This window comes from Drosophila simulans, chromosome 3L (genome assembly GCF_016746395.2).
Source record: "Drosophila simulans strain w501 chromosome 3L, Prin_Dsim_3.1, whole genome shotgun sequence".
Classification (NCBI taxonomy): Eukaryota; Metazoa; Arthropoda; class Insecta; order Diptera; family Drosophilidae; genus Drosophila; species Drosophila simulans.
This window is the reverse complement of record NC_052522.2, coordinates 15,215,873-15,229,244: the sequence shown is the minus strand read 5'-3', so window position 1 is coordinate 15,229,244 and position 13,372 is coordinate 15,215,873. Positions and strand designations below refer to the sequence as shown.

General features: G+C 40.9%; 1 protein-coding gene across 4 annotated transcripts; it reads left to right on the top strand.

The window, feature by feature from the left end:
- The first annotated feature begins 2,599 nt into the window (after positions 1–2,599).
- On the top strand, positions 2,600–4,533 carry LOC27206222 (TAR DNA-binding protein 43). 4 transcript variants are annotated; one of them, XM_044922939.1, is made up of 4 exons: positions 2,600–2,740; positions 2,860–3,057; positions 3,116–3,238; positions 3,306–4,533. In XM_044922939.1, exon 4 carries the CDS (start codon positions 3,363–3,365, stop codon positions 4,434–4,436), a length of 1,074 nt encoding a protein of 357 aa, XP_044778874.1. In that variant the 5' UTR covers positions 2,600–2,740; positions 2,860–3,057; positions 3,116–3,238; positions 3,306–3,362; the 3' UTR covers positions 4,437–4,533. The 4 variants fall into 4 exon arrangements, with proteins under 4 accessions (XP_044778874.1, XP_016031971.1, XP_016031972.1 ...); XM_016169500.3 differs by having other exon boundaries at positions 3,110–3,238; XM_016169501.3 differs by lacking the exon at positions 2,860–3,057 and having other exon boundaries at positions 2,624–2,740; positions 3,110–3,238.
- The last annotated feature ends 8,839 nt before the right edge of the window (positions 4,534–13,372 follow it).

Genomic DNA, 13,372 nt, shown 5'->3' with positions numbered 1-13,372 from the left:
GCTCACCCCCGCCCCCCCCCCCCCCCCACACTGATGAATATTGCATGAAGTTGACTTTTGTGCCAGGCCAAAATCACGGCAAAGTGGAGCCTCATCCACCTCAACGAATCTGCATCCGCATTCCTAGCGCATAGAGGTTGCCATTGTTTGATGTTGGGGTTATGTAACTTTAATTGAAATGTAAACTGCAGACCGCACGCGGATCAAACGATGTAAAACGGTGTTTTTAATGTTCTAAAGAACGTGAGCTATTATTCCCCCTCACTGCGACATAATTTCAGTGTTTCACCCGTTTTAATTACGCCAAAAAGTCAAATCAATTCCAATAGGTTGCTCACTTTTTGCATCTATGTACTGGTCTGGGAGGATTAATTTATTCTGGTGTTTATTGTTGTGTTTTTCGCCGGTTATATCGTGCATATCAAATGAGCAGGTGCCACTGTTTATGGACACTTAAAATGTATCCACAAAATTGAATGATTGTCGGAACAGCCAAAAGCCGCACGAAAAAGTATGCAAAAAAAAGTATCTCAAAACCAACAACAAAGTAGTTGTAAATTGTTTGATGTACTTCCTACAGATACAATATGTTTTACATTTTAAGAAATATATTATAATTATGAGATTATAATGTTCTGTACTTTAATTTCGTGCTTTAGGCCTTGTTCTAAGCCATAGTCGTAAAATCCTAATTATATTGTCCTTCCTTTAAATACCAATCGCTTCTCTTAAAGAAAGCACCGTAAAATTACCATTATATATGATAATCTTAAATCAAAAGCCCCATAAAGGCAACATTTTTTGCTTGCTCTATAAGAATTTATGGTTTTCAAGCCAAGACTGCCACTTGCCATGCAAAGTTTCCATTTTTATCTATAAATTATCCGGACATGCATCTCATACCCCCATACCTCCGTTGCCAACTTATCGGGGCTGATCTTCTGCGACTCGAAAATATTTTTATAGTCATCGTCTGCTTTGACGTTGCCGTTGTGTCTGTGTCACGTTAATTACCCAATAATTTTGCACATGACGCGACTTTTTTACGTCGAAATTTTCATAATCATTTTTATTTTTTGTGTGCAGTTACTAAGGGAAAACTCCTCCCCGGACATTTGGGCACTCCCAGAGGAGGGCGTTTCCTTCCCGCTAATGACAGCTTTCGCCCCATGAAGTTGTTACTTTGTTTAATGTCTAAGGAATTCCGGCGTACTCACATGCAAAAAAGCCAAGTGGGTGGGAAATCCGTGTGGGCGGATTTTGTGGGACAAAGGACCTCGGCTTTGGCTTTGGCTTTCCATTTTTGCCTCAATGAGCGGATCAATCAACGTGTCAAATCGTCTTGAAACGATGTGGATGATGCGCACGTGATATCCGCTGGAAAACCGCTTTAACAAATTACCACAGCAGGCATTTTTGGTTAGTTAAATTTTGGGTTCATCTCGGTTTTTTTTTTCTTCGTCGTAGAATCGAAAGAGCAGATATGTCAGAATTCTTTGGGCAATCACGAGCAACGACTTGAGCGCCATTGATTGACGTTTGATTGAGAATTACCTTAGCCATTGTGTCAATCAAGGTGTGCTCCGGTAAATCGAATTTGTCTTGGCAACATATCAAAATATGCCTAAGACCAGCCAGGAAGAAATTCAATTGAGGTGTCAGTTGGGAAATTTAATTTGCCTGTCGCCTCTCGTTTGGCGAATTTTCATTCCCTTCATCTCTTCTCGCCGTTTGGCAAATTTTAAAACGTTAATCGCCGAAGTTTTTGTACGTTTTTCACTGTGTTTTCTTTCGGGGACATTGATGAATGGGACATGGACACTGGCTGACGATGGGTAGGGGAGCGGGTTCAGATTGGAAAATAAATTGAAAAGTTGCTACGTTAACGTTATTTTGTACTATTTATATATACACACACCCGTGTATAAATAAAAGATAAGATGGCGTCTGCCGAGTGTTTGCCAAAGCGTAATTGAACGGCTCTGAAAGCGAGTTTAGCTTGGGCTTACAGCTTTAATTAAAGCTCCTAGATTCGTTGATATCGAATTTTAGGTGGTTTCCACTATTCTTGATTTAATTTAAAGGATTTCGGTTAACTACTGCGACATTTGTCCATCAAATTCTTCTAATATTATAAAAGATACATTCCCTGCTAATTAAATCATTGTGATTTAATAGATTTAGCGGTTAACCGCAACTAGTGAGTAGTTAGTAGTGCATTTGCAAGCATAGTAACTTATAGTTCCGTAGGAATCCTAAAAATTAAAGTATGTGTGGACAGTTATGGACGGCAATCCAAACCACCCCATCGCCGAAAAAGCTAAGTCACTTGAGGATTCCATCGCCATTATTCATAACTAAGTAGAAAAGTGAGATCCCGAATCACCAGTGTTTAGGTACTGCGAGGGTCCAGAATTAGTTATACCCTCGACTTCTCATGCTTAGTCAACCATTACACCGTTCTTTATATATCCGTTGGTCCGTCAGTCTGTCGAAAGCTTGAGAACTATAATACCTAAAGAATGTTTATCACACAGGAATTGAAAATCGAAACAGCAGGCTAGGAAAAAGTTGTCACTCTGTAGAAAATTTGTTTAGCTCTCAATTCTGAATATAGCCTCATTCGTATTTCGCATCGAATGAAAGTGGTTGTGCATCGGAAATTGTGCTGTGTCGAGAATCGAGCGTGAAACATACAGTGAATACTTTTTGAATTTGCCTGACTGTGAATCGAATTCGTGTGAGTTAGTGAGATCTGGAATCAAAAATCTAAATTTACTTGCCATACACAGAATCAGACAATACAGCACTCATCCCTATCAATAAAACTATAATATCTAAAGAATGTTTATCACACAGGAAAAAAAAAATCGAAACAGCAGGCTTGGAAAAATTTGTCATTCATCTGAAGAAAGTTTGTTGAGTTCTCAATTGTGAATAGCCTCATTCGCATTTCGCATCGAATGAAAGTGGTTGTGCATCGGAAATTGTGCTGTGTCGAGAATCGAGCGTGAATTTGAATTTTTTTGAATTTGCCTGGCTGTGAATCGAATTCGTGTGAGTTAGTGAGATCTGGGATCTGAAATTTAAATTTATTTTCCATACACAGATACAGACATAAAGGCACCTATCCCTAAGCAATCCCTATCCCTGCATCGGAAATTGTGCTGTGTCGAGAATTGAGCGTGAAACATAGTGAATACCTTTTTGAATTTGCCTGCGTGTGAATCGAATTCGTGTGAGTGCGATTTGAGATCTAGGATCATTTAAATTTTAAATCAAATTTACTTGCTTGTCATACATAGAATCAGACATTACAGCACGCATCCCTAAGTAATCCCTATAAATAGTCCTTCGCGAAAATGGGTTTCGTTCAAGTTTCGGAGAAGGAGGGCGACGAGCCCATCGAGCTGCCGGCTGAGGAGGATGGCACTTTGCTGCTGTCCACACTGCAGGCGCAGTTTCCGGAATGCAGCGGTCTGCAGTATCGCATAGTGGAAACGAAGGCGGTGCGTGGTGTTCGCTCCAACGAGGGCCGAATGTATTCGCCCAGCGAAGAATCCGGCTGGGGCGAGCACCATTACTTTTGCGTCTTTCCCAAAAAGAACAAGCGCCAGAGCGACGATAACTCGGAAAACTCAGTTGCCAAGACCAAGCGCACCGAGCCCCTTCTGCGCTGCTTTGATCTCATCGTGCTCGGCTTGTCCTATAAAACCACCGATCAGACTTTGCGTGAGTTCTTCGAGACCTACGGCGATGTGGTGAAGGCTGAGATCAAGAGGGACAACACGTCGGGTCAATCCAAGGGCTTCGGGTTCGTGCGCTTTGGCTCTTACGATGCCCAGATGCGCGTACTCTCCAAGCGCCATTTAATTGATGGTCGCTGGTGCGAGGTTAAGGTGCCCTCCTCGAGGGGCATTGGCAACCAGGTGCCTGGCAAGGTATTCGTCGGCCGCTGCACCGAGGACATAGATGCGGAAGACTTGCGCGAGTATTTCTCCCAGTTTGGCGAAGTGATCGAGGTGGTCATTCCCAAGCCCTTCAGGGGTTTTAGCTTTGTGACCTTTCTCGATCCGTACATACCACAGCTCCTGTGGGGAGAGGATCACATAATCAAGGGCGTTTCGGTCCGTGTGTCGAGTGCTGACAAAAGGGTCGTGCCGAAAAAAAACCAACAGATCCAGAGCTCCCAAAACAGCAGCAACAAAAACACCAACAACACCAACAACAACACCAACAACAATAACGATTTGGACATCTTCAACATGCACGCGCCCAACAACTTTAACATGCACCCGGGCAACAACTTTAACATGCATCCGGGCAACAACTTTAGCATGCATCCGGCCAACAACTTTGTCATGCATCCGGCCAACAACTTTAACATGAACCCATTTTATCCACATGGTTACCAAATGAATCGCGCCATGAACTAGACGCACAAGTTCAACGTGGGCGGCAGCAACGGCTGGATGAACGGTGACCACCTGGACGCTAGGCTTCAACTCAAAGGGATCGAGCTCCTCCAACCAGCTGGTACCCAATAATTTGATGCTGTCGCACATACATACATATAAAACCACATCCATATAAACATACATCCATATAAACATACACCCATACATACATAAACATGCATACATATAACCATGCATACTTTCATACTTTCATATATACTTTCATAAACATATACAATTCGTCCAAAAATAAAATTGTATAAAATTGTATATTGATTTTTTGATTTGATCTTACTTCTAAGTAGATATACATATGTATGCCCTGATCCGAAAATTGTATGTTAAATGGTAGACTTTTGTTTCAGTGCATCTGCCTCTTCTCAATCCCCGTTGTTCTTCTACCGCTTTCCGACTTTCCCCGACATTCCACTGGTCTCACAATTCCTACTCCTTCCCTGCTGATACTTACTCATTTTGCCATTTTACCTAATTGGTAATTTTTACTCCGCCCGTTCGGCAGCCCCGCCACCCGCTTCAGATCCTTCAGATACTCAAATACTAGCCGTCGCTCAGATATTCCGGCTTCAGTTCCTTTCGTCCGCCCGTCCGTCTGTTGGCAATTGATTTCGGCCTGGTGTGCGAGTCGGCAAAGGACGATTGACGAGTCGCCTGGAGGACACTTCAGCGCGACACTTCAGGTATGTCCTGGCTGCTTTTCACGTGCTCTTTAGCCTATTTCCCGTTTCCTGCACCGAATTCGAATCCGAGTGCCTTCTGGCCACTGGACGGGACGGGTGTTCCTGCTGCGATTCGTTAGCAAAAATGGGAGGACTGCCAAAGGACCTTCTTGGCTCTGCGGCATGCGCATGCTAATCAGTAAATCCAGCGATCCAATCCAGAGAATAAATATTTGACAAACGTACGCAGGGCGGAAAACTTGGAATGTAAGTATAATAAATGCGATTTTGAATTTGAGTCCTGGCGCTCGTTGTTTTCTGGGGGGTGGTTCGATGGTCCTGAAAGCAGGACTGTGCTACGTGCCACTTGTTTTAAAATTCAGCGTCAAAATCGTTTTATTTGCCAATATTTCACTGTGCGCTCGAGTCCAGAGTCCTTCGTCCTTCGTCCTTTGCTCTTCGTCCGCCGCTGTCCTGTCGCTGAGTTTATTAATGGTGTTGGTTTTCGGATTATTTAACGGTGTATTATTTAATTATTTATTTTTGCATTAATTTTTGATGTCCTCTTCGAATTACTTTGCCCATCATCGCCGAAACCCACAACCTCTCTAATGGGTTAATCCCAGGCTTTTTCCTGCCCGGCTTTGTTAACCCTTCAATTATATACTTTATTGCTCTAAAGTTTTGCATCGATTTTCGATTTGATTTCTCTTATTTGGCAGACAGCTGTCCGGTAATTATTTATGCATTTCGACGGCGAAGTGAGTTAAATGGGGTTGGTTTCTATTAGAAATATCGTGACAGCCTCGGTAGCTCTTTTTTAATTGTGTCTCTGGGTTGATTGGAAAAAATTTGGCTTTATTAGCTATTCAGCTCAATTGATGAGTGGATCAATTGGTTAGGTTGGACCATTCAAATTGGGGGGATTCCTGCATATGTTCGTGAATTACTAACTAGATGGTTCATAAATTTTTGAGAGATTGGTACCTACCCATTTGTAAACTGTTCGTTTTATCCAGGTACGAACTTAAATCAATACAGCCCGAGTAATATCTTATATATATAGATATTATTTCACCAAGCCATGCATGGTGTTTATTTAAACAATGCAAATAAAATAGTTTTAAATTTGAATAAAATAAGCATTTCACGATGCTCAACATTTGGTTCCACTAAAACTTCAGGATGACTTGGCCAGATCATGGTTTAATTATGTTGACTGCCACATAGACTGCAGACCCAATGGACTCATAATTGCATTATTCCCCCAGGAATTCCCTCCCCCTTGGCCAGCCCTTCAATTGGCTCAAGTTCAGTTGCAAGTGCCAAGTGTCGGGTGGCAGTTTGTCAAAGTGCTGGCTCATTAGCGGGGCCAATGTCAAAGGCTACGTGTGGCAGACACATATAACTCTGAGCTGAGGCGTCCTGCCCCTCAATTGCCGGCACGTCGACATTTTTATTTAGTCCTCTCGGATGGCTGGGGAAAAAAAAACACCGAAATTTACAGGTGCCACTCCCGAGCGTCCTATCTATCCGGCTGGTGTTTGCCAACTGTCTGTCCCCAAAAAGTACACCAAAGAGAAAAAATATTAAAAAATGAGCTGCCATATTTTTTACGTTTCGCACTTGCCTTCTTCATGGCGCTGTCATCTTATCATTTTTCTCGCAGACAGCACAAAATTTTCACTCGTCCCCGGAGGAAGGGAAATCTGCTGCCGTGGAGGGGTTAAAAAAATTTGGAACCAAGTTCAAAGGCAAACGCAAATTGGCTTGGTGCAAATTACGACATGTGAGCAGCTAAAAATAAAAAAAAAAATATGAGAGGTGTTGGCTGAAAATTAGGGATGGATGCCTGGGGGATTCTATGTCTGTACGCATATGTCTGCCAATTTAGAAACACTTTTTGCCAAATTTGATTAAAATGTTCCTCAGGTCTATGTTTTATTTTGCTCAAAAGAAAAAATTATATTTCTAACTTGTGCAAAAGTTGACTTCGCCTGGAGAAAATTTTAAATGTGGACGTGAGAGCAAAAAATTTTTTTTGGTAGAAAAAATATCTGTTACTGATACTTCTAGATTAGATTGGAAATAATTGTATGCTTAGTTCTTTTACTAATATAATAAAGAAATCTAGCATCACTAATATATATTAGCCTGTCATTAAACGAAAGACATACTACTTTTCCGACTGCGTATTATTTACAAAAACACTAAGCATAATTCCGGAAAGAAACTTGCTTCGTTACCAAGTTGCTGGCAAAACTTTCATACCCCGAGCTGGAAAATATCCTGAAGCACCTATAAAAATATCTTATTTGCTGCCAACTTAATTTGTCACAAAACGCAGAAGTCATCGCCAGAGTTGGGAGTTGGAGTCGGAGTACTCTGAATGCCAAGTCGTACAGGGCGGGAAAACAATTCATGCTAAATAAATTGCACAACGAAAAGCCAGCGAGCGATATAAAATGAAAATATTTCGCAACGCAAATACGTATGCAAAATATATAGCTCCTTCGGTTCTTGGCCGTAAGTTGCTGGCTCAGTTTGCCACTTAAACTCCGCTGCACGACTTCTTTTTCGCAGAGAAGGAGTCCAGGAGGAAGTTGGCATTTTACTTTTCTACTTTGTGGCTTACTTTGCCTTTTAGCTTTTAGCCATTCGGTTGACTGTTTCTATTTTTTTCCCTATCCCCCCTCAGCCACGTTTTTAATAAAAATGTGTATACAAAAAAAGTCCAGGGGTATAGTTATAAATTTGTTGCAAGGGCGCAGCCAAAGCGCATTGTTCCCTGAATGAGACGGAATCGGAGTTGGGTTTTCCAGGGAGATATACTTGTGTACGGTCATATAGTGGGCGGGATCTGCACGCAACTTAACCATAAACAAGTTGTCTAGACTGTGGGAATGTTGAATGCTCTTTCGCCACCTCTTCTCGGTCGTTTTCTTGGCGAAAAAAGGCAACTTTTTGAGGCAAACATAATAAACATAATTCAAAATTATGTCCAGGTGGTTTGGGTTTAAGAGATTCGCCTCTTTGCTTTGTTTTTCACTACCAACTGGTGAGGATAGACAAGTTTTATAATGTATTTTTGATTCAGATCTGCTGCTTCAGGCGGTTAACGGACGTCTAAGGGTTAAGCGTTTATAAAGAAATTAAAAAGCAATTATGTAAAAATTGGTTTCAAGATATCTGAAAAGAGGTTTTTAAGCATGAGCTAATTAAATTGTTCCAGCTTTGTTGTTTAAGGTAATATTTTATATACCACTGTTTAAATACAAGATTTTTATCTGAGTATTTTCTTGAAAATCATATTGCGTATTGCAAAGATATATAACCATAGAAACCGAAAATAAATCACCCCTCGAAATATATTTTTCCAAACTTTTCTGCAATGAGAATCTACCTTGAATATAATGTGGGATTGTAAGAGTATGTTAGGGAAATCTGATCCATAATTATATATGTAATGCCAATCAAGAGCCAGCCAAAAAGAAAATGAAAACCATTCAATTTGTGCAAAAATTTCCGGGTAATGCAGAAAACCAAAAAGAGAGAACAAAAATTATTCAATTTGTAACTTCATGCCGTTGGAGCCTTGACAAGCCACAAATCCAACTGGCGGGGCTCAAGAAAACAAAGCAAAAAACCAGACACACATGGGAAGAAACTTTAAATTAGCTGATTAACTAAGTAGTAAAACAAAACCATAAGCCAGAGGCACAGGGTCGGAGCAACTGAGGCAAAAGATTGTCATGTCCAATGTCTACATAGGATTTGTGTCTGCCAGGATAAAATGGGGCGAAGTGGATGTGGATTGGGTGGCAGGAGCAACAGGAACAACGGACGGAGGCAATCACAAAATACCGAAAATAATATTTTTCTACTTTCGTTACTGGGTATATAATGGTATATTATATTCGGCCAAAAATTAATTGCAAAACTTCATTTTCCAACTAAGAGTGGATAGAGAGGTGATCAAATTAAATAAGTTAATGGACATTAAATTTACATTTTTTGTAAAAGGGGTTCTTAAAAGAGTAAGTCATCATTATATATTAGGTATTTTGTGGGCTGGACTTTTGACTACGGTGGTCTATCATGCTGCTTTTGTTTTAGCTGCGCTTGGCTGCAGAAAATGTGAAAAAAATCAGGCAAGTGAACACACAGCCGGGCTAAAAAATCAACACAGCCAGAGCCAAAATCAAGCGAACGAAAATTGGAAAGAACGAAAATGTTGGGGGAAGTTAGGAACTGCAGCGAAATGAAAAACGTATTTTATCTTTCCACTGGCGAGAGGCGAGCGCGAAAAGCGAACCAAAGCTCAGGAGCAACATGATAAAAGAGCACACCATTTATCAAAAAAGCAACAAAACCAACAGACGCTCACACACGTATAAACATGTATATCCAAAAAATATTGCCAGCCCCGAAACGACCGAAAAATATATGCTGCACAGTGGGCGAAGCGAAGGCGAAGGAATCAGGCCCAACAAATGAGACTTTTAGGTCAGCAACTTACTCCACAAAATGTTGACTGAACCAGGTACAGTTGCGGCTATTTTGCTCATTTATTTTCGGATGCAACTCTGTGTGCGACAGAGTTGTCACGCTAATTGGCGCAGCGGTTTTTCGGCTTGATTGTTGGCCCGACCACTGTGACAACTCTGGCCGAGTTGGCTGTCGGTGCCCTTTAGTTTTGACTTTTATGTTTTCGCCGCTCGCAAATATAAAAATGTGCACAGTCACGCACACAGGCACACGAAACACACACATGGGCTTTTTGGGGAATACCCCTTTTTACGGAGGGAAATAATATATACTATTTAGGCACTTTGTCAAGAATAAATATAATTATTACGCATTTTAATGCATAATGCAACTTAAGATTTTTCATATTGGAGTTACTCTTTGCCCAATTTCAAGTTAAAAGTATTACAGGGCATTCTCAATTCCAATTTTAATTTCCCTGGCAATGTTACCTCTTCCGTAGTGCAACATATTTTTTTATTTGGCTCCCTGTCGAGCCAAAAATATTTGGTACGCTAACAAAAATAACACTAAATGTGGCTTACTAACATTTTCGTTGGTAAGAAATAGGAACGCATCGTGAAGTTGGAAGGAGGCGGAGCGGCCAAACGGTATATGTTGTAAAATAAAGCCAAATATGAAATGAATGAATTTTTGTTACCCACTGACACGATTTATTTACGACTGTCCCGTTGCCATTGTGTGTGACCCCACCCACATCTCTATTCCCTAACCCAAAACCACCCACCTCCCACACAGCACCCATTTGCCCCACCCACAAACATATCGGCGAAAAGAGTCTGGAAAGAACAACAATTTTTATTATCGCATGCTGGATGGCCGTACTGTGTACATCATTATACAACAATTGAAATGTTATTTGGCGTCGAGTTGGCGGTAACGAACAGATGAGATGAAAGTTTACAACTGAGGGTGAAAAAGTAGTTTCTATTATGTTTTCTAGTATTATGTCATATTTTTAAAAAGTTCCAAAGGTGTGGATAGGAACAATTAAATCACTCTAAACGAAATATAAAATATATACTTATACTTACTTACTTTTATAAATTGGAAAAATTGACTTGTCTATAAATAGTCTTTATTTTTTCTTTTAATCAATCTCTGAGTCTGCACTATTCATTTAATCTGAACTGTATGAGTGTGTATTTTAGATGGGTTGCTTGGTGGTCTTGCAACCTCGTCCTCGGACTTTGGCGACGAGAGGGCCAACAGGGAAGGCCAGACTGGAAAATCGCTGCCAACTTTTGGGCAATTGCTAAGACGAGTGGAGGGGACCTTGGCACCAAAACAAAATAAAACACAGGCCGATTTTTTTCAATTACCAGACATAATATATGGGTCCTATGTGCTGTCATGACCTTTGCACGAAATTAGATGGCATTTCAGGGGATTTTGCGAGCCAAAAAGGGATGAAGTGCTCTGGAGTAAGGTGATACATTTCACTAAATTTATGTTGGCACGTTTTGTAATATGATTTGCGAATCTCTTTGTTAGCCAGTCAAATTATTATAGCATTAGTGAGAACCAAAAAAGGGTCAACAAGTGTATTAACATTCCGGGAATTGGCGTGTTTGATTATAATAAATAATTAAAATAAAGTTGTTTCAAAATAAATATTCTTAAAAATTATTTTTATTTCGAGGTCTTTTGAGGCAACTCATTATCTTTAAAGACTTACACTTCCGTAGTCTGTTTATATCTTACAGAACTGTGTAAAGGCTAATAAAATTTCAACCCTATCTCGCACAACCATCAAGATTCCATACCCCGAATCCTTTATGTTAGAACGACTCGCTGTCTTTCATTTAAATTCATACAGAATGCGAAATATGAAAAGTTAATTTAAGTTTCACTTACAAATGGAAATGAAACAGAATGAAATGAAATCCATCTGTGCTCCCACGCCGGCTGCCCAAAACACAGAGTAAAAAAGGCCGGCAAAACATCATCCGCTGTCTGGGATCTGGGAGCTGGGAGCCGGGATGCCTGGACTTTTACCCGGACTCTTTACCCGGAGCCGTGGCCAAAATGCCGGATTCGGATCCGTGGCGAGCGCTGAAAAGGGTTGCTCTTTGCTAATAGATTTCGCATAAATTTATGCGCCCCTTTTTCTGAAATATGAGCTCCACGACGACGAGTTCACGACATTTGTTTAGACAGCCAAAGGGAATGGGGATTGTATATGGAAGAAACTAAGGAAGGTGGCTGGTGTGGGTGGCGAATGTTTTTCTCTCTATTTGCACAAAATTAAACGCATTGCCAACTCTGCGAGCCAACAATTATCCCTTGTACAAATTCATTTGCCGCACTATTGTCCCGTGCAATTAACAACAAGGAACGAGGAGCGACTAACGACTAACGACGATTTTTGATAAATGCCCCCAGATAAGCAGTGAAAAGCTGGCTAAATGAGAGGAAACTTCGAACTCCAACTCCCGCAATATTTGCAGTCTGTCGTAACTTTTGGTAGCTGGATAGCTGGATTCTGGTAGCTTTACGGGCTTCTCGCATAATTGCTCCGTCATTGTCGAGTTTGAGTTGGCTCGAAGACGTCTTGTGGAAGCCGGGGAGCATAAGCATCCCAAGGATGCTAAAGCCGAAATGCGAATTTAGTTGTAAAAAGCAAATTGCGCTGGCAAATTAGTTGCCATTTAAGGAGGCATCGAGCCAACGTTGTCATGGTAGCAACCATAAACCGAAGGAGTAAAATAGATGTAATCACATTTGATTTGAGCTGACTTGTCAGCTACTCTGTTGGTAACTTTTTGGTGTTAAATTTGAGAGAATATTTCTAAATTAGGTAGATTGTTGAAATGACGGTTGTTGCTACCGTAGACTTATAGCATTGCTTAGACATATAATAATCAGACTTAAAAAATTGCAAGAACTTATACAATATCAACTATATTATTTTAAAATTGATGGTAAATATTTTATAAATATCGTAATTTGTCGGGATCCTTTTGTTTGCCCAATATCTGTGTTTCATACTCTTCCTGGCCACTCAGTCCATACCATAAAAACTGCACTCAAGACAGACGGATTTCTTTCCTGGCCTTTTGCGTCCTTGGCAACATTGTGATAAAACCATAAAATTTTTGATTTGACAAAATGCATGTTTGAGAGCACGCGGGAATTTCAACGCAACGCATCTCGGTGTGAAGGCAAGAGAAAGGGATCATGGATGCAAAGCCCTACCTGAGTTCTACGCTTTTTTTGCGAGTTGTTAACAAAGTTTGTCGCTAACGGGGAAAATGAGAAAAATGGGATGGGCAACTGGAAAAACGGGAGAAAAAGTTAGCAGTTAATGCGACAAAAGGGATTTACGTAGACAAAGTTGGGCCGCATTGCAGTCATCGGTGGCTTCACTCGGTCCTTGGGTATATTAGCTCACAGAAAAGTGCACATGATGAGTGGGAAACTCTGGGAAAAGCGAAGGAAAAGCTGACGGGGAAGCCCCTTGAAACATAATAAAGAGAGCGCACGCACATCACGCCGTCAGCATTGGCGCACTTCAAGGCCTCGAGACTCCTCTCTGCGATGAATGAAAGGAGGACCCAGGATGAGCTCATAGGCTTGAAGGCGGAGATTATGCACTGTGAGAAAAGGGCATTAATAAGTTAAATACACTAAATAAGCCAAATCATTGTTTATGGTGATTATTACTAGTTTAAGATATGCATTTCTTAG

Coding starts and splice junctions, on each gene's coding strand:
- LOC27206222 (XM_044922939.1), top strand. CDS start 3,363: ATGGGTTTCGTTCAAGTTTCGGAGAAGGAGGGCGACGAGCCCATCGAG.